This window comes from Rhinopithecus roxellana, chromosome 1, assembly GCF_007565055.1.
Source record: "Rhinopithecus roxellana isolate Shanxi Qingling chromosome 1, ASM756505v1, whole genome shotgun sequence".
NCBI classification, from domain to species: domain Eukaryota; kingdom Metazoa; phylum Chordata; class Mammalia; order Primates; family Cercopithecidae; genus Rhinopithecus; species Rhinopithecus roxellana.
Genome location: NC_044549.1, coordinates 104728360 through 104750973, shown reverse-complemented (window position 1 = coordinate 104750973; position 22614 = coordinate 104728360). Strand labels below are relative to the sequence as shown.

General features: G+C 36.4%; 1 protein-coding gene across 21 annotated transcripts in view; it reads left to right on the top strand.

Annotated features, from left to right (window-relative positions):
• The window catches only part of MBNL1 (muscleblind like splicing regulator 1), a 266635-nt gene that overhangs the window by 93735 nt on the left and 150286 nt on the right, over positions 1-22614 (top strand). For 11 of the 21 annotated variants that reach the window (XM_030928665.1, XM_030928624.1, XM_030928616.1 and 8 more), the window contains one exon: positions 4607-5571. The exons of 9 other annotated variants lie outside the window; for them this stretch is intronic. In XM_030928665.1, coding sequence (XP_030784525.1) covers positions 5398-5571 — 174 coding nt within the window. In that variant the 5' untranslated portion in view covers positions 4607-5397. Of the gene's footprint in view, positions 1-4271; positions 4451-4606; positions 5572-22614 lie in introns of those variants that run through there. One more of the 21 variants, XM_010372085.2, reaches the window with a different exon arrangement.

The following is a 22614-nucleotide window of genomic DNA, read 5'->3' as shown; positions in this document are numbered from 1 at the left end:
CATATATTTAAACGTTATATCTATCTATAGAACAAAACTCCATTACTTAGTTAAAGGAATGTTTTGTGAATTCAATATTGATCCAAATTCTATAAAATCTTAATTTACCAAAAGAGATTTCTATTTTTTGAAGTTTTTTTTTTAAAATATAGATAAGACAATAATCTGATATCAGCACTTTAGTGAAATCAATCTATAGGATATAATCTGAGTTTGTTGCCCACAGTGCCCTATATCAAGGGCAGGCACATACATTATCAAGTCCAGCTAGACTAATGCATAAAGGCCAGTATTTGTTTTAATTGTTCAGTATCTATGCCTGAACTAATTATTAATATTTTGATTATCATCCTTGCCTTTTTCCTTTACAATTAAATGGTACAAATCTATGTTTATAATTCTTTCAATAGCGCTTTTGAAGTAAATAGAATTTGTCTGCTACAGAAAATAAAGATAATCAGAACACTGATTTGCAAGCATTTTAGTAATCAAAGTTTATTTTGTACTTGAGTGGGACTGTCTGTAACCTGGCAAAAAGGAAAAATAATCAGCTCTAGAAATTAATTGTTAGTTGTATTTAGATATGACTACCAAGCAATGCAGATCTTTCTTGTGGTACCAATCTTCATATATATAATGTCTGGATGCTGTAGACATGATTAAATAATCTATTTCGTCAGGGTTGGGACCACATCCTGTTATACATGTTTATTTCTGTAAGTATGAATAAAGTTTACTCATTTATCAAACATTTTTAAAAAGGTCTGTTATGTTCCAAGAACTGTGTAATGGAGAATGCTGGACCTACACCCTGTTGTCAGGGCATATATAACATTGAGGGGGAGAGGTACAAAGAGATACAAAGTATCAAAAACATTCTGAGATGGAATAATGTTTAGCATAGTTGGCCCAGCCCTATAGAGAAGGTGATTTTTGAACAGCAGTTTACACAAGGAGAAGAAATTTGCCAAGTTGCAGGGGTGAGGAAGTGTGTGTCAGACCAAACAGGGAGTTAGCATGTAACAAGTCCCAGGAGCTCACACATGTCTTGGCACCTGCCAAGAACCCTCAGCAACTCGTCTCCAGGCGGGGGATACAAGAGGCACAGCACTGGGAGAAGCAACAAGATAAAATGTGTCAGTTTGTTAAAAGGGAAAGGTTCAAGAAAGAGGGAGTTGTAAATCATGTTACAGGTCAAGCAAAGGCAAGAACAAAACTTAAGTCTTTGGACTTGGCTTTCCTGACAGCATTGATGACCTTTGGTGAGCAGTAAAGTAATGGGTGTGAAAGTCAGACTGATAAGGATTCAGAAGTGAATGGGAAAGGAAGAAGCAGAAAAACAGCATGGTAGATATTCGCTTGGGAAGGATGGATTAAGTACATTAGGGAGAGGAGGATGCATAGCCAGGGCAGGGTCCTCTTCCTCCTGCCATGTCACCCTCTGCATTTTGGAGTTACTTTAATACATTTGGAAGCTAAGAGAAGGAACTGCTGAAAGACGAAGTATGCATGTATAGAGGAGGCAGAAAGAGAAGGAGGTCTTGAGAATGAATGAGTCAAGGTGGAGGCTTGTGGAAGTTTAACGGTAGGCAGGAGGAGGGAGAACTGGGAGACTAAGAAAGAAACAGAAGGATAGGTTAACGACTCATGGATAGGAAGGTGAGAAGAAGTTCATGCTTAAGGGCTACTGTTATATGGCTATGAAATACTCATGACATGTAATGTTATTATCCACTGTTGCTAATGAACATGGAGAAAGAGTAATGAAGTTTTAGAAAAGCTACTGTGTGCAATGAGATAGGGAGCTGTCCAAGGACAGGGCTAGATTGTGAGGCAGTTTTGAAAGGGCCTACGTGACCCTGGAACATTATTTATAGAGGCAGTGATTGTGTGTGTGTGTATGTGTGTTCAAGTGTATGTTTCAGTGTGTTCATGTGTTGTATTCATGTATGTGTTCGTGTGTGTGTTTGTATGTTTTGTACCCTAGAGGTAATCCAAATCCTGATGCAGTAATTGATAATTTAATTTACCAGTATTTTTGGAACTCCATCTATTTTGCATCACTATGCTAAGCCATGGGGTTACTGAGATGAATAATATTTTTTTCTGTCCTTAAAACCATATGGTCTAGTGGGTCAGTTATATAAGGAAATAAAACACTGTATAGGGCATAAGTGCAGAGATAATTCAGAGAAGGCGGTATTTTAATATATGGATGAATAGAGATGGGGGTAATGACATCTTGGTAGCTTTTGGAGGAAGTGACATCTTAGCTGGCTTTAGAGGAAGAAAATAGTTACAGGTGAGGCACTTGAAGATTCTGAAGAGAAGGACTAAAGAGATTGTTGACCATGCAAGTGGTCCATTCTCAAGGCATGAAATCATTGAGTAATTCTTTATGCAGAACAAAGTTTCAGGAAGACAGACACAGCTTACACTTTATGACTGGACCTTTTTTTTTTTTTTTAATATAGAAACTGGCATTAGGACCTAGAAACTTTTTTGAAAACCAAAATATTTCTTGAACACTGGGATGAGTTTTTTTTTTTTTTTTTTTTTTGAGACGGGTTGGAGTGCAGTGGCACAATCTTGGCTCACTGCAACATCCACCTCCCAGGTTCTAAGTGATTCTCCTGCCTCAGCCTCCTAAGGAACTGGGATTACAGGCGCCCACCCCCATGCCTGGCTAATTTTTTGTATTTTTATTAGAGACTTTTTTTTGTCATGTTGACCAGGCTGGTCTCAAACTCCTGACCTCGCTCATGATCTGCCCACCTCGGCCTCCCAAGGTGCTGGGATTATAGGCGTGAGACTCTGTGCTCAGCCATGGTTGCTGTTTTTTTTTTTTTTTTTTTTTGAGACAGTGTCTTGCTCTGTCACCCAGGCTGGAGTGCAGTGGTACAATCTCAGCTCACTGCAGCTTCCACCTCCCGGGTTCAAGTGATTCTTCTGCCTCAGCCTCCTGAGTAGCTGGGATTATAGGCACCACTACCATGCCTGGCTAATTTTTGTATTTTTAATAGAGATGGTGTTTTCACCATGTTGGTCAGGCTGGTCTTGAACTCCTGACCTCTTGATCCACCCGCCCCAGCCTCCCAAAGTGCGGAGATTACAGGCATGATCCACCATACTTGACTGATTTTTTTAATCTCTATCAAAAGTTGTAGTCTTACTGTAGTATTTTCCAACTAGTTTTGGGAAGTAGTTTTTTTTTAAGGAAAATTAGTGTTAAAATGGCAATATTAATCTTAAACAATTTAAGTTCTAGATGTTCATGTTTTTTAACGTACATATGTATTTATATCCTATACTTTAATTCCAAAAATTATAAACATACCATATGCCAACAGAACAATTTTGGCTCATGAAGAAGTATAATCAAATACTAGTTATCATACTGTGTTATTGCCTCTTTAAAATGTGAAGATTTTACTTTTTAAAGCCTTATTTTCCTCATTGGCCACATTCAAAAAAAAAAGAAAAGAAAAGAAAAGAAAAAGAAAAATCCTGATAGAGAAAGTAAGTTGTTAAAAGTAAAAATGCCCTGCTCTAAGTAGTCTTGTGGTGCTGAGTTAACTGATCAGCAGGCAACAGGGGATCTCTCATCCCCCACCCTCCAGCTTTGTTTGGAATTGTACTTCTGAAGTGCATCACGCTGCTCAAATCACATTGCTCACTTAATATTTAATGTTTCTGCGATGGAATCACTTTCTCCCTTGAGGTTGACTTCAGATTTACCAGACACACTGACAACACTGCACTCCTTATTTTCCCCACATGACCTCAGCTTCTGCCTTAAAAATGTACGAATAAAGGATGCTTTTGTTCATATCTTGCCTGCCTGTGATATATTGACAAAGTGTCTGCGGGCTCAATGGAATAGTTTTACAGTATGAGTGCTGCTTTCAGTGGAGGGGCAGGACTTGGGCTTTAGAAGGAAGTGAATTGGATAGGTCAGGAGAATGTACCATTTGTAAACACCCCTTTCCTTTTTTATTCACGTGTCAGGACAGCAGGAGCAGGCTGTTCAGTGCCCGTCCCTGCACAGAGCCAGAGGGAAAGCAGCTTGGAAGTCAGCTGCAATTTTTAAACCTTACTTTTTATTCCCCGGTAATGATCTTCAAGTGCTTAGACTTGTCTGAGAAGCTGTTTTGAAACTAACATGGTTTAGTCCACTAACTGCATGTTGGGTAAATTCAAAACCCACATGCTCGTCCTCTTGCAGTGGAATAAGTCACATCTGATGGACATTTTCTGTGCTTATAGCATAGTAATGAACGTCTGACAGGCGCGACCTTTCATAAGACAACCCACACTATTGGCTTTCTGCCCAGAATATTGCTGCAACACTATCTGTGATTGGTTATCTCTCTACCATGCATTGCTTCACAAGGGGAAACGGCCCCTTTTTTTAATAAATCTACGATGGCTGGCTGCAATATGCCTCACTGTAAGTATTTTGTGTGTGTATGTGTGGGAGAGAGAGGGAGAGAGAGAGGCTGACTTGAATATTACTTAGTCTGGTATCACATGGCAAGGTTGTGATACTGTAGGACATCAGTGAAGTGCTACTTAGTAAATCTTAACCTATCTCTTTTTTCTACAGGTTGGTACTAAGAAGTGCCTTTCCTGACGTCTCTGCTGCTTGGAACCGCTTCTAGAGCAGTCTCTGCTTTTGCCTTGCTTGCTGCCAGCTAGACTGTGACGACAGCACATCCACCCTCCACCTCTAGCCCAGACACCCCCATTTCTACTTATAATCAAGAGAAAAGCTCTAAGTATCTGGCATTGCCCTAGGCTGCTTTAGTGTTAAAAGAAAAGTTTGCTGAAAAAGTAAGATATCTTCTGCCAGGAAATCAAGGAGGAAAAAAAAAAATCATTTTCTCGATTTTGCTCTAAACTGCTGCATCTGTCTATGCCAAACTAATCAATACCGATTGCACCACCAAACTCCATTGCAAATTCAGCTGTGAGGAGATTCCCTTTCAGACAACTTTGCTGAAAGCAGCTTGGAAATTCGGTGTCAAAGGGTCTGCCACGTTTTCATGCTTGCATTTTGGGCTCCAAATTGGCACTGGGAAGGGGTTACTGAGAGCACAAGGCTGATACCAGGCCCTACTTTTAAACGTTCATCTACTTACAATCCTAGTATTTCTCTAAAAACCAAAACCTCTTTGAATTAACAGTTTCATGCTGTGAATTTCTAGTGGGAGATCTTTTCCTTGATATTGACGACACAATTTTCCATGTACTTTTAAAGCAGGGAGTGGGGAAAAGTATTTTGAGGGGACATTTTCATCATCAGTTCAGCTTTTTTTTTTTTGGTTATTGCTCTTTTTTTGGGGGGTTGGGTTTGTTGGTTTCACTGAAACATTTAACTACCTGTAAAATCTAAACATGGCTGTTAGTGTCACACCAATTCGGGACACAAAATGGCTAACACTGGAAGTATGTAGAGAGTTCCAGAGGGGGACTTGCTCACGGCCAGACACGGAATGTAAATTTGCACATCCTTCGAAAAGCTGCCAAGTTGAAAATGGACGAGTAATCGCCTGCTTTGATTCATTGAAAGTGAGTAACTATTATATTCTTTTAAGGATATTCAATGATTGAATAAGGGGGATATGGACATACAGTTCTCTGCATTTGGGATTATGGATTGCTTTGTTCATAGTTTAGTTATAGTGTGTTGATGATGTTGGGCTGGGGAACTTTATGAGAAGCAACAGAATCAAGTCTGGCCAAACTTTGTTATGAATAACTTTATCAGTCCTTTCACTCCGTGTTTTTGTTTTGCTAGAGCAGAAAGTGTTGACATATTTTTCATTTAGTAATGGCAAAGTGAGTGTCTGTCCCTGGAAATGGTAAATGTAGCTACATGTGAGTGTTTAGCCAATGCATATATTATATGTAAGGCCATGGCAATAGCTGAATGAAGATGATTTTTATTTGTTGGTAAAGGCATTGTACAGTTGCAAAAGAGAAGCAGATTTAAAATCAGCTAAACTTGGATAGACTTTTTACTCTTTTAATATTTTGACATTTTGGATTTTCTTTTTTTTGTGGGCATTTTAAGGCCAGAGCCATGCATTTTGTGGAAAATACAACTAGAAGTAAGGTGCTGAACTGCTGCTGCAGCACCTTACCTGAGGGACAAACTTTGTTGAATGTGAGTTTTATAAATAAGTAGAAACTCATAAGTACTATTGTTTATTGGATTTTTCCAGCTTCAAAAATTCTAAAGTGAATTAACTTAGTAGTTTATTTTCTGTTAGATCGTGATTATATTTTTATTTGTAATAGTCTTAGCTAGAAATGTTAAAAGTTAGCTTTTGTGAGCACCATAATACTAAAATATTTACTTTAGTATTTCTTGGCATTCAAAAATGTCATTGGATTTGTAATTCAGGTATCATATTTGAAAATGAGTCTTTTAAAAGATAACATAAATGTTTTTATTTTGACACACAAGGTCAAGACTAGAAATGTGTTCCTGGGTACTTTCAACCTACTTGGTTTAATCAAATTGCTTTTGAATATTAATGTCCTAATTTAATTCTTTGAAGCTTTGAGAAGACACTATCACTTCTACATATGTAGAGAAGTAAAAGTCTCATAGGTCCATCTTGTCTTTACAAATATATAGTGCTATAATGATCTTTTCTTTAATAACATCAGGGTGAGTTATGAGTTAATTGTTTCAGTTCATTGTTTCCTGGTCCAGTTTAGGCTGTTCATTTTGCTAAAGTTTTTGGCAAAGGTTCCAAGAACATGATCTTTAGAGTTGAACAGAAAGGAGGTATTAACAACAAAAATATTTTAAAATATTAGATTATTTTTAATGTCATAGTCCTAAAGATCAATAAGCAAAAGTCATAAACTCCCATTGAGACTTTCTTCAGCCTTTCCTTTGAGAGGCATCAGTGAAGGGCACAGTGGTTGTACCTCCGTGAATGTGTATTCCTAAATTCATGCCGGCTGAATTCAGGTGTAATTAGAGACTGAGACCCATAAAATGAGGGGCAGAGAGCTAATTACTCTTGTCGGTAACCAGCTGTGGCCATAAGTAACTCTGTTTTGACCCAATTAATAGTAAATCCAATTTTTAATCCTACAGACAGTTGATGGTGCACACGTAGCTGCAAAGTGAAGGACATTAAATTTTGCCGTGACATTGAGTGGTTTCACAGAAGACCTGCCCTTACAACATTTGGAAGCATTGTGAAACATTAATATTCAGTTGCTACTTTTCCATCTCAAAATATTTTTTTTTTTTAGTTGCTACTCACTTACGGCCACAGAACAGTCCCTTTTTGAGTAAAGCAGCAAGGTTGCTTAATGCCATGCTGTGTGGTTAACAAGATTCAACTGCCACATCAAGGCCTTTAAATAATTTCAAGATTTTAAATGTATTTATGAAATGAACTCATTACAGCAGCTAATCGATGCAAACTTTGTCCTTTTTCTTTGTCTTTCTAAGATAAACTGAATTTAATTTAAATTTAAATCACAGTGTCTAAATCTTGGTAAAATATTTTAAATTTGAATAAGAGGAAAAAACCCCACAAATTTATTTATGATGGAGCTTCATACCCAGGAAAAAGGCTTCTTAAATGTTAGTAAAATAACTATGTTAAGAATTAAAACAATTTTGAATATGCAATTAAGCATTTATGTTAAAAAACATGTTTGTTGTGTGTGTGTGTATGTATTTATAACTGACACATGTGATTCTTTGTACAGTATTTAGAATCCCTCCCTTCAGATAGCAGTCCTCTTGTATTCAGTCTTGTGGCTAAAATAGATCAAAAACATATTTTAAAACTGTTAAAGTAACTGTATGACTCATGCTTGAAGTTCTGAAATTTGGGAGCGTTATGAGGTTTCCATGCCAGTAACCGCTAGATCATTTGCATTCTCTCACAGAGTAAACGGAAAAAAATTTAGAAAACTTGTAATATCCTGACTTCTTTAATAAAATGTGTCCTGTGTATTGCTTAAATCCATAGTCCAGCCTTTTCTGAGTTCTTGAGCCATGAGATGGAGGTGGCCTGTGTAATCTACTATTTTTAGAAAGTTAGGAAAGCAAACCAAATACTCTCTGAGAGGACCCTATGAAATGGCTGTACCCTTCAGCTGTGCTGCTTCAGACTTTGGCCAGGCTCCCAGGTGACTTACGTTAATAGCAGACTTCTAGTTAGAAGAGGAGAATTTATTTCATTAAAAAGACAGAAGTCAAACAGTTCAAGAAAATACTCATTTATGTAAAAGAAGTCAATTGGTATGTTACAAAGATAATGGGAAGAAAATTAGCTGATAGTATTTTAGTTGCATACTGATGATTTTAAGGTTTAAATAATTAGGTTTAAATATACCATATGAAAATGTAGAATTCTATATTGTAATAAATCTATTGCTAAGTAAAATGAGAATAGATGATAACAAGGAATGTAGGTATTTATTAAGAATATTAGAATGAGAACAATAAAAGAGCAAAAGCTGTAATAGTGTGTGCTAGTATATAAACAATAATCTAAATACTTAATTTCTCTAATTTTCCTTTTACAATTGTAGTTTTAATTTATAATAGTTTAAGTATATATTCAATCTGAGACTTAAATTGCTTACAAACTATAGATTTAGGGGTATTAGCTATTTCAGAAACCCAGAACATTTGCAAAGGTGCATTATTTGATGCCAAAGAGGATTATGTTCCCCTATGGCTTGTGAAAGATTTAGGAAAAAAGGAAAGAAAAATATTAACACTGCACGCCACCATTAGAAAATTATATTTCAAAAATGATGTTTCAAATAATACTTAGTGACAAATTGCCTATTCAGTCATGAGCTCTCAACTAAAATTTAGGGAGTCAATGTAAAGAAAGCCTACAGAATGTATTTTAATATTTGCCAAGTTATTTATACCCTCAAAAAAAAAAAAAACCTTTTACGATATGATCAACAGAAATAGACTTATTGTTTACTGAATTCTATTTCAAATACCTGTTCATTTTTCAGGTACTAGGGATGGGAGGAAGAGAATGTAACCTTTATATTTACTGTTTAGCAAAATTCTAGCAAAAAATCTAGCAAAATTCTTTTACCTTTGAAAACTTTAGTCACTTGTTCCTTTATCAAATTGAGCAATTTTATTTAAGATAATTAAAATTTATTTTCGCTATATACAATGATATCTATCTATAAATAGCACCCCGATCAGATTTATCATAGACAAATTTGAGATCAGATTCCACTGCAAAGTGGCATAGAATCAAGGACACTGAGAACAGTTTTAAAGAGCCTCTGCAGACTTAGCAGAATATATGAAGTATGGAAATTAGGTATTAGAGGGCACACAAATATATGTACATACAGGTGAATGAACAACTAAAACACTCAAAATCAGTAAGGCAAATCAAGTATCCAGATGGTCACATATGGATTGGAGTGGCATAACTAGACATGATGGAGTAGTCCCAAAGGTGTTTATAGTTAAATTTTAGAAGATGGTCTGTTGCTAGCGTGGTTTACGCTCAGTCCAGAAATTGCCTGTGATGCTGCTGTTCTTTCTAAGCCCCAGGCATAGACTTTCCATCGTATTTTAAAAGTGAGTTTCACTGATAATCCTGATAAAATATCTGCCAGTTTTAGGCTAAATATGCAATTTTCAATCAAAATTTTGATCTGGTAGGGTCCTAATTGGAAGGAGTGTTACCAGGAATTGTTTTTGTTGTTTGGTTTTTACCACTGGTATCTCCCATGCATTAAAACTTTGACAGATTATTATATATACTGTGCTGGCACATATATTCAATGTGTTTTTCCGTGACAGATTGACATATCACTTCCTTGTTTTCTCCTAATGACTCTGGAGATGAACTAACCATAAGGCATAACCTGCACAGCAGTGTGTTTCATATAAAAGCTCCCTAAGCAGAAACTTCACAACTTTGTAAAGAATACCTTGTGAATATGCTGCAGTGTCATCAACTCTGACATAAACCTTTCTTTAATGAAATTCTCAATAGCTGCAGTTGCTTTGGTGAGACTAGTAATTGTATTCATTTGCCTGTTTATATTGTTAGAACTTTTTTAGAAAACTTTTTTTTTAATGAGTAAAGGTTTTTTAGACTATTAGATAAATTTTAAACCATGTTTTGAATCAAGCTACCTGCTGCTGTAATTCTAGAACTAGTTATTTTGCTTCATATTATAAGATTTTGATACACTGCTTCTACTTTTTTTCTCATGAAATCTTGCTTCACTGTGTGAGTGTGACAAACTAAACACAATTTAGACCTCAAGCAATGTGGCACTTACAGCTGAATTCAGTTTCATTGTAATTCAGACGTCTGAAGCTACTCAAAATGCCATGCAGTGGCCTTGAAACAATTTCATGTATAAGGCTGTTTCTCACTTAAAAGAGACAGTGCTGTGTGGGGTGAATTGTCTTTTGAAGAACTGTATGACATACGCCCAGTTCACGTGAAAGGTGAGAAATGGAATGTTTCTCAGACCTAGCACAGATACCTAGGGACCTAGTTTGGGAAGCTTATCTTGTCATTTTCTTTGCCAAGGATAAGTAGAGGATTTTAGCTATCAACATTGCTAATCCGTTACCTTTCATGCTGAGCAATGTCTCTGCCTTCCCACAGACTTAGACAAAGCTTCTTATTTTCTTACAAAGAGATCCTATTGAAGAAATTTGATTTTTTTTTTTTTTTTTTAACTTCAGCAGTACTACATCCTGTGCTTTTAGATAGGTGAGCAATTTTCCATGTTAACAGCTAGGCCAAAAATCGTGACTGCCAGTAGAAGTGGGTAACTAGATAGATGGCCTTTGATTTAGCACTAATGATCGTTATTAGCATGTAGCAACTTAAGTAAAAGCACCTGGAAAGGCTTGATAGAAATTCTGAGTTGTTTGAAGTATAATAGATTATTAGAATAGTAATTTCTTCATGAATTTTACTGTAAAAAAGCTTGATTCTAGTGAGGACTTCTTATGCTGATTTCTCATTTATAATATACTAACAACAACTACAGAGTTTTTATTTAATACTGTTTCTTATACAAGTATCATCAAATGCACATCTACTTACAGCATCATCCCTACATTTTTGGCACATGTTTGAAATATTTTCACTTTGAGATAAAGTTTGATTTTTTTGCTAGTGATAAAGCTTTCTATGCTGTGAGCTTATGTTTTGAAAATTCCTGATAATTACTAAATAGTATAACCCCTGATATCTTCTAATTTGGTTGACAGGTTGTTTGTCCTCTGGATTCCTGAGGGCCTTGGCCATCTCTGACCATTACTTTTCTTGTTTTGTTATCTCTGAGTTCTTTCCAGCTAATTGTCCATCTTCAGAACTGTTGGTTCAGATCTTATGCATGTCTTTCCATGGTCACACAGAAGTGATTTAGAGATTTTGTCTGTGAAAAATTAGATTCAGCTTTGCATAACAGAGATACCTCCCCCATCCCCAGCATTTGGCATAAACAAATTAGGGGTGTATATTTCAGTCAGTTGTCTAGGTCTATTTGGTGACTCTATAGTCATTGGAACTCAGGTTCCTTCTCTCTTAGTTCCTGAGGAGCACATGGCTTCCAACTTTAGGATTATTTCAAAATTGCAATGTGGCCACTGCAGTGTCAGCCATCGTATCCTTAGTATAGGACGCAGGACGCAGAAAAGGCAAGACACTGTAACTCAGCCCAGCCAGGCTCTTTTTAAGCAAAGGTTCTCTGAGCTTCACCCAGCAATTTTTCGGTCTCTTATTGACTGATTTTGGTAGCAGGGATTGCTAGGAAGTATTTTTTTGTATGTTTGTTTTGTTTTTGTTTATTATTTTAAAAAACTGTTGCCTTGATTAAAATCAGGCATCTGGTAGGTAAGACAGAAGAGGAGAATGGAAATGGATGTTCAGGAGGGCCATTTCTGGAATAAAAGAGTGATTATTTTTTCCCTCATAAAACTTCCAGAATTAAGTAAATCTCTCTGAAAAGCATCTGGGTAAGGGAGGTGGTTGAGGAGAGACCACTTTTGAAGAGAAACTGAGATCTTCTCATCTTGACAAACTTGTCATCACTTCTCCTGTCTTGGTTATTTAGTAAGTAAAACCTGGCATATCACAGATGGATTTATTTTTCCTTATAGAGAAAACTAAAACAGCTTCATTTTTTATCTTCTTATAACTGTACTTATTTATCTATTTATTTGAGACAGATTCTTACCCTGTTGCCCAGGCTTGAGTGCAGTGGTGGGATCTCAGCTCATTGTAACCTTCGCCTCCCACATTCAAGCAATTCTCTTGCCTCAGCCTCCCGAGTAGTTAGTCCTACAGGCGTGTATCACCACGCCCAGCTAATTTTTGCATTTTTAGTAGAGACAGGGTTTCACCGTGTTGGCCAGACTGGGCTTGAACTCTTGACCTGAGGTGATCAGCCCACCTTGGCCTTCCAACATGCTGGGATTACAGGCGTGAGCCACCGCGCCCAGCCTGCTGTTCGTATTTATATACACAGTCACATTTTTATAACTGGAATATAGCAGAAATGCCCTGTCATGAAACAGGTCCCAAATGATTTTATAAGACAAAAGAATCTGTACTTACTCTGATTTGTATTTCTGCTGCTTCCACAAATATACTTTCTAATTTTTTCTGTATGGAGTAAAATAACAAGATGAGTTAACATTTATTGAAGCTTAATATATATCAATCAGTATTTTCAGTGCTTTTCATTTTTTCATGGTATTTTGTCCCTGTAAAATCTCATCGAGATAGTTGCTGGTATTACTTCCATTTCATAGATGGGCACACTGAAATACAGAGAAGTTAGGTAATACATGCAAGGTCAGTAGTAAAATGTGGACTTGAAGCCTCGTAATCTGATTTCACAGTCTGCTCTTAATTGTTTCGTTATGTTTGCTGGAAAACACTGCTTCTTAATTTACATATGCGTATTCTAAGGATTCGACAAAGAAAACATAACTAACAGCAGTACTTAAGAATAAAAATGAATATCCAAGACAAATTTATAGTACAGGGCCTAAAACAGTAAGTACTCAGAAGTAATCACTGTATTTTAAGTCAACAAATGAGTCAAGGAGTGAACCCAAAATAGCAGAAAGAATGCTTCCACCAACTTTCAAAGATGTTGTATCTGTTGTAAAAATATATGGCCATATAGGAAAAATTTTAAATGAATCATCTTAGATAAGTAGTCACTGTATAAACTATATAGCTGCCTCCTCAGCGCATAAAAAGCCATATTCAAAAGTTTTAATTGTTTAGAAAGTGTTTTTCCACAGAAGCAAGGTGATTAAGTCATCAGGTCAACCCTGAGAAGCCAAAGTAGCCCAGAGGATGCTTGAGTTATATAGTTCAGTATAAACAGTACCTTGGAAACCCTGGTTATTAATTAAACCCAAGAGGCTCCATAGAAGTGTTATCTTATCATAAATCTTGAGAACTACTGGAGTCACAGACCCCAACTGCTTTTGTCAAACTATTTCTATGGCAAAGATGTATTTTAAATTTCAGTTTAGGGTTCCAGAAATTCAACTTGCCTAGTTCAGGGGAGTTGGCCTCTCCCAAACACCTGGAACTCGTGCTGTGAGCCAGTGCTGTTTTCCCCAGCTTTAACTTTGGGCTGCTTCTGTTTCCTGAAGCTAGTCTTCAACAGGGCATTTGCTTAGAATCAGCAAGACAGGGTATGCAGTGAGGAGCTGGAGTCCAAAGCTTCCCACATGTGTAACCTTTAGGGTGGGAAGTTGTCATCAATATGTCTTCCAAGTGACCCCCAGTTTTCTGAGGACTCAGCCTGCCTGTTTTTTGAGTGTAGTGCTTATTGATCCTGGGCCCTGTCTACTGCAGCTTCTCCCCAGTCTTCCTCTGCTCTGAAATTTTCAAGTGTGTGGTTGTTGCTGTTGTTTTCTGGATACTAGTAACGATGGGGAAACAGGTAGATCGTAAAAGTATCAAACTCAATTTTTGTTTTGTTTTTTTTGGCATTTAATCATAGGATATGGTCAAGAGACCAGGTATAAAAACTCAGATGTGAGGAAGAAAACCATTAGGAGGTGAAAAGGATTCAATTTAAGTAATATAACTTATGTACTTCCTATGTCAAACTTTAGGGAGGCAATTAATAACACAGTCCTCAAGGAGCTGGTTACTAACAGGGAGACTAGTAGTTTGAGTGGTGTTGGCAATGGTCAGGAGGGGGAAGTTTCTCGACAGCAGTTGCAGAGTCAGTGAAAGAGATACTTGAGGAAGAGAGAAAGAAATGGCTCTGGTGGTTTATCTTTCCTTTTTCCCCTGCCCTTTCTCTCACACTATTAATTATGACACCACAAGTGGGAATAAAAGAACTAGAGGGAATCCCCAATAAGAGACTTCACATAGCCACAGGCCACACCAGACTGTGGCAGCTGTCCCTGAATCATCATGGGTCACTTGGTAACCACCTGTATTTTAACCCTAGATCACAATTTTAGGTCCAGCAAAATTCTTCTGAAGCTGTCTAGATTTATTAAGCAATATTTATATTTTAGTTTATGTTAATATGAGGTTAAGATCCAAGACCTTGTTTTCTCCAGACCCGATATGAGTCCAGTATCTTAAGTTAGAATTTTTCTCTCTGCATAAAATTCAGACCTAGTGTATAGGCTTCTGGATTTCAGAAACACTTATACTTAAGTCCAGGCTATTCTCAAATAAGGCAAGAAGCATCTGCTGTTAATAGTTGACAGTAAATTACACAAAGTAAAACTTGGAAAATTAAAGTCAGAAAAGCTGGGAAGCTTTTCTATCATTTTCAATTTTCTGCAAAAATACGGACATAATCAGTGTTTAGGATCTGCTTGTCATGGATAAATTACATCTGTAATTCCTTCTTTTCCATATTACTGCATTCAGACGTTAATTTGCTTTCAAATATCTTTGCTCATCTAATCGTTCATAGACTGAAAATAAGTAGTAACATCTCCCAATCCTAGGAAGCATTTATAACTAAATAGTGTTAGTTAGCTCACCAAGTGGGCCAAATTAAAAATAAAAGGTTTTAGAGAAAAACAGCCAAATTTATCATGTTTGAAATAAGATTTCTCTTGGGTAGATGACATTGCCTTTCATAAAACAATTATCCTTAAAGGGAGGCAACCGAGAAAAGAACCATGAAGAAAGAAATAACTAAAGAATTCATTGTTTGTATAAAGAGTCCTGTTAAGAAAGACCTGAGATCTATGCTCTGAATAAACTATCTTTCTTCACATTATCTTGTATTTCCCCCTGGCTAAGTCGAGACTAATGAAATCTAAATCTAGCCATGAGAAAAGATTATCATTATGAGTTTATTTATTGATTTTTTTTTTTTTACCATTGTGAACTTTTACTGCCAGACATTGCCATCCATGAATCATAGCAGAGTAATAAATTGAAAACAAATGTCTACATAAGAAAACCCAATATGTTAAGAACAAAAAAACATCCCCCCCCCCCCAACTTTGATGAACTAAAGTCATCCACATTTAGGGTCATGTACATTGTATGTGTTTTTATGGTAGAGTCTATTTAATAGCTCCTCTAAATCCTTTAAACTATGAATAACGTGTAGTAGCTTAATATGTACCATACAGTAAAATGGGTTCAGTGTGCAGAGTGAGAGATACAAGATGCAAAATGAGGTTTTTTTTTTTTAAGAATCTTTTAGCTATTCTTGGCTTCTGTATTTCCCCCTAAGGATGAATAATGTTAGAGGAGAGATTCTCACCAGAAATATACATTATTCCGCCAGAGGTTTAATTAAGAATTTTTTTAAAATGCAGACCAATATATATGCCACTTCTTCATCTCAATTATAGAAAAATCATCCATTCTTCCTCACCTTTTCACCATTCATTACCTGCTACCAGACATTGTGATAGGCAATTCTGATGTAAGGGTGAATGACACACAGAGCCTTTTTGGGTGTTGATAGACTAGTGGTGATTATAAGCTTTCGAGCTTCTGAAAAGCACAACGAAGATTAAAATAATCATAGGATAATAAAATACTTTAAAACCCTTCTAGTCTTTAATTTTAAAATGTTCCAGTAGAACACAGATTTGCTCAGGTAACACACAAGTAGGCATTAAATGCCTTCCTGTGTGTCTGAGAAGTTTGTTATGAAATATATTGGAAACTGCTGCATAGTCAGTATAGGAGGAGCAGATGAATTTTAACCATGATTATGTGTGCTGTAAAAGACTATACATGCTTGTATTAGTCAGAATGAGTACACCACTAATTTTTGTGTGGTAAGAGATTTATACCAAACTCATCATCAGTTTCTGTAATTCAGTGAGATAAAACTGAGTCAGATTGAATTTTAGGTAGCACATGTTGAAACAGCTAATTTTATTCCCCTGATTTGATCCTCATCTATTGATTATATAAACTAATGAAGCTAAGAACAATTAACCCTTACAAGGTTACACAGGGAGCTGCTGAACTGACATTCAGTGTAGGCAGTCTGTCTTCAGAGCTTATGCTTTCAATCTTTATGCTAACTTTAACCTGTTTAAATTAGCAAGATTATGGAGCACCATACAGTGAACTTGTATATACAAAAATATAATATATTGATTATTAGAGAATCCACATATTAGACTGTTGTACATATATGGGCAAGTATTTGTTGAATCATTTCAGTTGCCTAAATTTAAGCAACCGTACTGTTTAAAACATGTTCATTCACATTTTTTCTTAATCTAGAAAGTCACTTCTGAATAATTGCTTGTTTAGATTTTCTCATTTGATGTGGGAAATTTATATTAAAATTTTAACTAGTATTCTGACAACCCAGAGTCTAAACCTAAAGTCAAGAAGAATTTTAAGTCATGCCGCAGACAGAGGATGAACAGTATAGCAAATCAGAATAATAGACTGTTCTGTGTGGGGGGAAGAAAAAACCCATGAGAATTGCAGGATTCCAAGATAAAGCTTGGAATTCAGGTAAAGGCATCAGATAAGGAAGTGTTTCATTTCATAACTTTTTTTTTTTGCTTAAAATATAATATATTTTAAATCACAAAAGTAGTAGTATAACCATTATTTTTCTAATGCATAGAACCATGAAACTTTTTTTTTTTTGAGACAGAGTCCTACTCTGTCGCCCAGGCTGGAGTGCAGTGGCGTGATCTCAGCTCACTGGAACCTCCGCCTCCCGGGTTCAAGTGATTCTCCTGCCTCAGTCTCATGAGTAGCAGGGATTACAGGCTTGCACCATCACACCCCCAGCTAATTTTTGTATTTTTACTAGAGGTGGGGTTTCACCATGTTGGTCAGGCTGGTATCAAACTCCTGACCTTGTGATCTGCCTGCCTTGGCCTCCCAAAGCGCTGAGATTACAGGCATGAGCCACTGCGCCTGGCCCAAGACATTGTTTTATAAGAGGCTGAGATTTTATTCATCTTACTAGGCATTTATTAATATTATATTGTTTCCAGTATATGCCTCGTAAGACAGAAATATGCTTAAAAACCTTTGTAAGTCTTTGCAAGTTGTACTATATTAAGTTAAAATCTAGATGAAACCATTCATCTTCTCTTTGACAGTGATTCATATATCTTATTGTATGTCATACTTATTTGTAATTTTGAGTATTACATTTCAGAAATTTTCTAGGGATAAAAATTTCAGTGGTTTATTTTAATTTTTTGTTTATTTGTAATAATTACTAAATAATGCTGAAATATTTAGATCTAGTAGGTAGAATTTTTTCGTGTGAATACGTTAATTTTCATGAAGTATTTAAAAATAGCTCACACTGTTCTTTCTAAGACTTTTGTTATATGTAATTGGACAAAAATTTGACCATGTAAATATAAGAATCGTTGATTGTGTTTTGTTCCTGATATGGCACAAAGAGCATGTTGGCTCTCAAAAAACATGGGTTTGGGAAGATGAAATTTCTGGACATACTGGGTATTTAGTAGCTATCAGATTGTAATCCTGAACTCTTAAGAGATGTATGTCAGATATTAGAATTGATTATGTTATTTAAAATACTCCATGGGAAATATAATTGTTTTATATTTCCCAGTTCATTTGCGTGAATGGTAGCTTGGACAGAAACTTTCGATACCAATAGCTGGTGTTATAAGTGTCCTTTCCTGAAACTCTTGCCACACGTTGCGTTTTGGCGCTTTTCATGATTGTATGAATTTAGTCAGGCAGCCAATTAGAAATATATTTTTAGAAAATTAAAAATGAATTTATGTGGATTCAATGAGATCAGTTAGGTAAATCACTTAATTCAGTGTCATGCTCCATGTAAATTCTTCATAAATGGTAGCCATTAATATTGATTGTTCTTATCTGAATGCCAGAGTTTAGTCTAAGTTATCTTTCTTCTTATGGGAGGAACTTTGCCTTAGGTCAGAATGAAGATTGTTATATAGATTCAAACTTGGTATGTAAGTCAAACTCATTTTATGTCCGAGACTAAATTGATCACAGGGAAAAGTGAGTGGTATTCCTTGCCCTTTCATTTCATTTCTCTGGGCGCTTTCTTCATTGGTTTGCATTAGCTATAGTATAACTTTTTATTATGTTTTGGTATTTTCTGAATGTCTAGATTGGCCTGTATGCTCTTTTCTTTGGGATGAAATTTGTAATAAAAATTATTTTGTTGCAAATAAATACTGGCGACAGGAATAATGGCAATGTGACTACCAGTGGTTTTCACTTCATTCCCAGTTGTCACGTTTAGAATTTTCTTCAAACTAGATCTTTGAAATAATTGCAAAAAGCCACATGAAAAAATGTGCAAGTAAAAACTTTTTTTTTTTTTTTTTTTTTTGAGACGGAGTCTTTCCCTGTCACCCAGGCTGGAGTGCAATGGCACGATCTTGGCTCACTGCAACCTCCACCTCCTGGGTTCAAGCGATTCTCCTGCCTCAGCCTCCCGAGTAGCTGGGACTACAGGTGCACACTACCACACCCGGCTAATTTTTTGTATCTTTAATAGAGACAGGGTTTCACCATGTTGGCAAGGCTAGTCTCAAACTCCTGACCTCGTGATCTGCCTGCCTCGGCCTCCCAAAGTGCTGGGATTACAGGCATGAGCCACTGCTCCCAGCCAACATTTTTTTTTTTATGGCAAAGAATCAAGACTTTGTTAAGAGCCCAAACCGTGGATTCAGCTGGATCTGAGTTTGATTCCATAGTGACTTCCTAGTGACATTGTGCCAGTCACTTTACTATCCCAAACTTTACTATGGTTTCCTTATCTGTAAAACAAGTCTAGTATCATCTGCTTTCAAGATTTGTGAGGATTCAATGAGATCAGTTAGCTATAAATCATTTAGTGTAGTGTCTTACTGCATGTAAATACTCCATAGATACTAACGGTAGCCGTTAGTATTGTTCTTATCTGAATGACAGAATTCAGTCCAAGTTATCTTTCTCTTGTGGGAGAAACTTTGCCTTAGGTCATAGTGAATGTCATTATGCATATTGCACTATAGGTCTCCGTGTTGTTTGAAAAAATTAAAAAGGACTTACCTTGAATGTGTATACGTGTGCACATACTAGCTTATTTACTTACCTGTTATCAAGAGAAAAATAACACCTTAACCTCTTAACATATGTATGACTTGACAACTAGCTAAACCAGTAGGTATTAATAGAATAATTCAGTATATATATTGTCTGTGCTTGAAAATTCATTTTGTAAATGCAGTTATTTATGAATGGAAAAATAGTTGTAACCATCTGTTTGCAAATCTAGTTTCATTTAAAACTAATCCTATTTAGCTTTATGCTGGTCTACAATAAATAATTCATATTTGATATTTCAAATGCTGTATTATTTATGTAAATTTTCTCCTAAAAGACTCACCTAAGACTTTTCTAGAAATAAAATTGTTTATTCAGTGAAGTACCTGCACAGATTAGAAGGTTAAATATTAAAGTTTATTTTTTCATGATTTGCACTATTCTTTTCTATTTTTTAATACCTACATAAAACTTAATTGGTCAGATATCTACTACTCACTTCCTCGAATGTGTAAAGAAACATCCAAATCCCTAATACTCTGTTTATCACCGCTTTATTTTTTTTCCCTTTCACTGTCACTCAGAATTGATAGGGATCCAATTCTAGCCTATTGAAATGGTCTGTTTCGCTCCAAGATTTTTTTTTTTTTTTTTTTTGAGACAGGAGTTTCGCTTTTGTTGTCCAGTCTGGAGTACAATGGTGTGATCTTGGCTCACCGCAGCCTCCACCTCTCGGGTTTAAGTGATTCTCCTGCCTCAGCCTCCTGTGTAGCTGGAATTACAGGCATGTGCCACCATGCCCGGCTAATTTTGTATTTAGTAGAGACGCGGTTTCTCCATGTTGGTCAGCGTGGTCTCGAACTCCCAACCTCAGGCAATCCGCCTGTCTCTGCCTCCCAAAGTGCTGGGGTTACAGGAGTGAGCCACCACACCTGGCCTGGCTCCAAGATTTTTAAAAGCATTTGCCTCATTTATGAGTTTGAGACTTTTGACGTGATTAGAAATAGGATGTACTTTTCCCAGCAAGTGAAAAGGGGGAAAAACATCAAAACCCCATCTCCCTGATTTTTTTGGCTTTTCAGAAATAATACAGCCTAGTTGTTTCCTATGGCCAGTTCTGGGTTTTTCTTGACAGCATCTATGAATGTTCTTGTTATAGTCTAATTCTGGATATGAGTTATGCATTTACAGTTTGATTTACTGAGCCATGCCACTGCCTTCTTAAGGTTATTGATTATTGCCCATTCTATTCTGCTGTGTATTGATTTAGTGTGTGACAATGAGTTAATTGTATTACTTGATGTTGAAGAAGGATCAAATATATGTTCAAAGGGGATGCTTGTAGCCTGTTTAATTGAGTTGGCTATTTCAGGCTTTTAACATGTTGTGAAACAATTGGGAGAAAGTATAGGAGGACCTCTGAGGGCAAGGAACATAAAATTTGCTTTCAGCTCTTCCGCAGTTGCCAAAAATTGTGCGGTAAGGCTTTCCTGGAATTAAGTAGTCAGTTGGTATTTGGTTAGCAGATGCTTCGTGAAACCTAATATATTCCCCCTATATTTCCTTTAAAAATCAAGGGGGTTGACAGTTTTAGATTGTCATGTTTTATTGAGAAAAAACCCACTTCTTTGAAACTCCCCATTTACTGGATATGAGGAAAAATAACAAGCAAGGTGTGTTGTGGATGTTGGTGCCCACATTTTGGAGAAAATTACAGAGATAAAAAATTAAGCTAAATTATTAAGAATCCGATGAGTTCTTTTTGCTTACTACAGTTTTGTTTAATATTTCATATTAAACTATAAACTATATTCATAGTTTTTTAAAAAAAAATTTCCATGTAATAACATTTAAGATAAGGTCAGTATTATTTTCTTTGACATTATTATGCAGTTTCAATTTTTTAAGCTTTAGACAATTCACACTTAATGTAGAAAAAATTAACCTTCAGAATGAGATCATGGTGCCATGGTTCTCTAATGAATGTTACCTTTTGTTTTAGCAGCTCAGTTGGCTCTAATCCATGGAAAAGTTTTTATTTCCCATCAGCTCCAAAGTAGGAGCCAAACCAAAGTTTAAAGAAACATTTTCCAGCAGACAAGTTTCTACAGATAATATCAATAGTCAAAGCGTGTGAACACACACACACACACACACACTGTCTCTCTCTCTCTCCCCCCGACACACACACACCCACACACACACCCACACATACACACACACACCCACCCACACACACACACACACACACACACATGTCTTCTGGAAACATTAAATCCAGGAAGAATTTCTGAAGTTCTCATAATAAAAATAACTGTAATATTAATAAAGTACTCCTTATCAGTTCTTTCTCATCACATTGTGGCCCCAAGGGTTTGCTTGACTTTTCAAAATATATTTACTTCAGGATAAATTGAAGAAGTACCACTCTCTCTGTATTAATACCTTTCAGGGCCTTTTGATCTGTAACCTCTTGCCACCTCCAGTTTATCTGGCTTAGCATATGAATTTTGAAGAATGAGGAGCATAAACAATTATGACTGCCTTTTTAAAAACGCATGTTAAACCTGTGGCCTCAAACTTGTCAGTTCTGAACTTTAACAGTAGAAGAGTGAAAGCTCGATGTTGAAAGTAGAGAGTGTAAGAGATTTTGCCAGTTGGACCACTTTGCTGCAAATACCTATTAGACCCAAACCTTTCTTTTGCCTAGTGATCAGCCATACTGATAGCAGGATCCACTTAATTCCATGTGAGTCAGCAGCTTGCATGGCATGCCCACTGTGTGCAAACAGCTTCTCGGGTACTTTTCCAAGTGTCCTGCCTGCACAAAGCAGAAGATACTTGGAATATATTTATTTATATTTATTTATTCTCTCACCCCACTGCTTGCTCCATCACCTAGACCTGCATGCTCCATCACCTAGTCCTACTTGCTCCATCACCTAGTTGGAATTTCTAAATCAACAGACATGGGCAGATATATATTTTAAAAGCTGTGTGCCTCTGATTAACAACCATTCCTTTAATACTGCTGAGAGGTTCCGGGAACATAGTATTTTTGCCATGA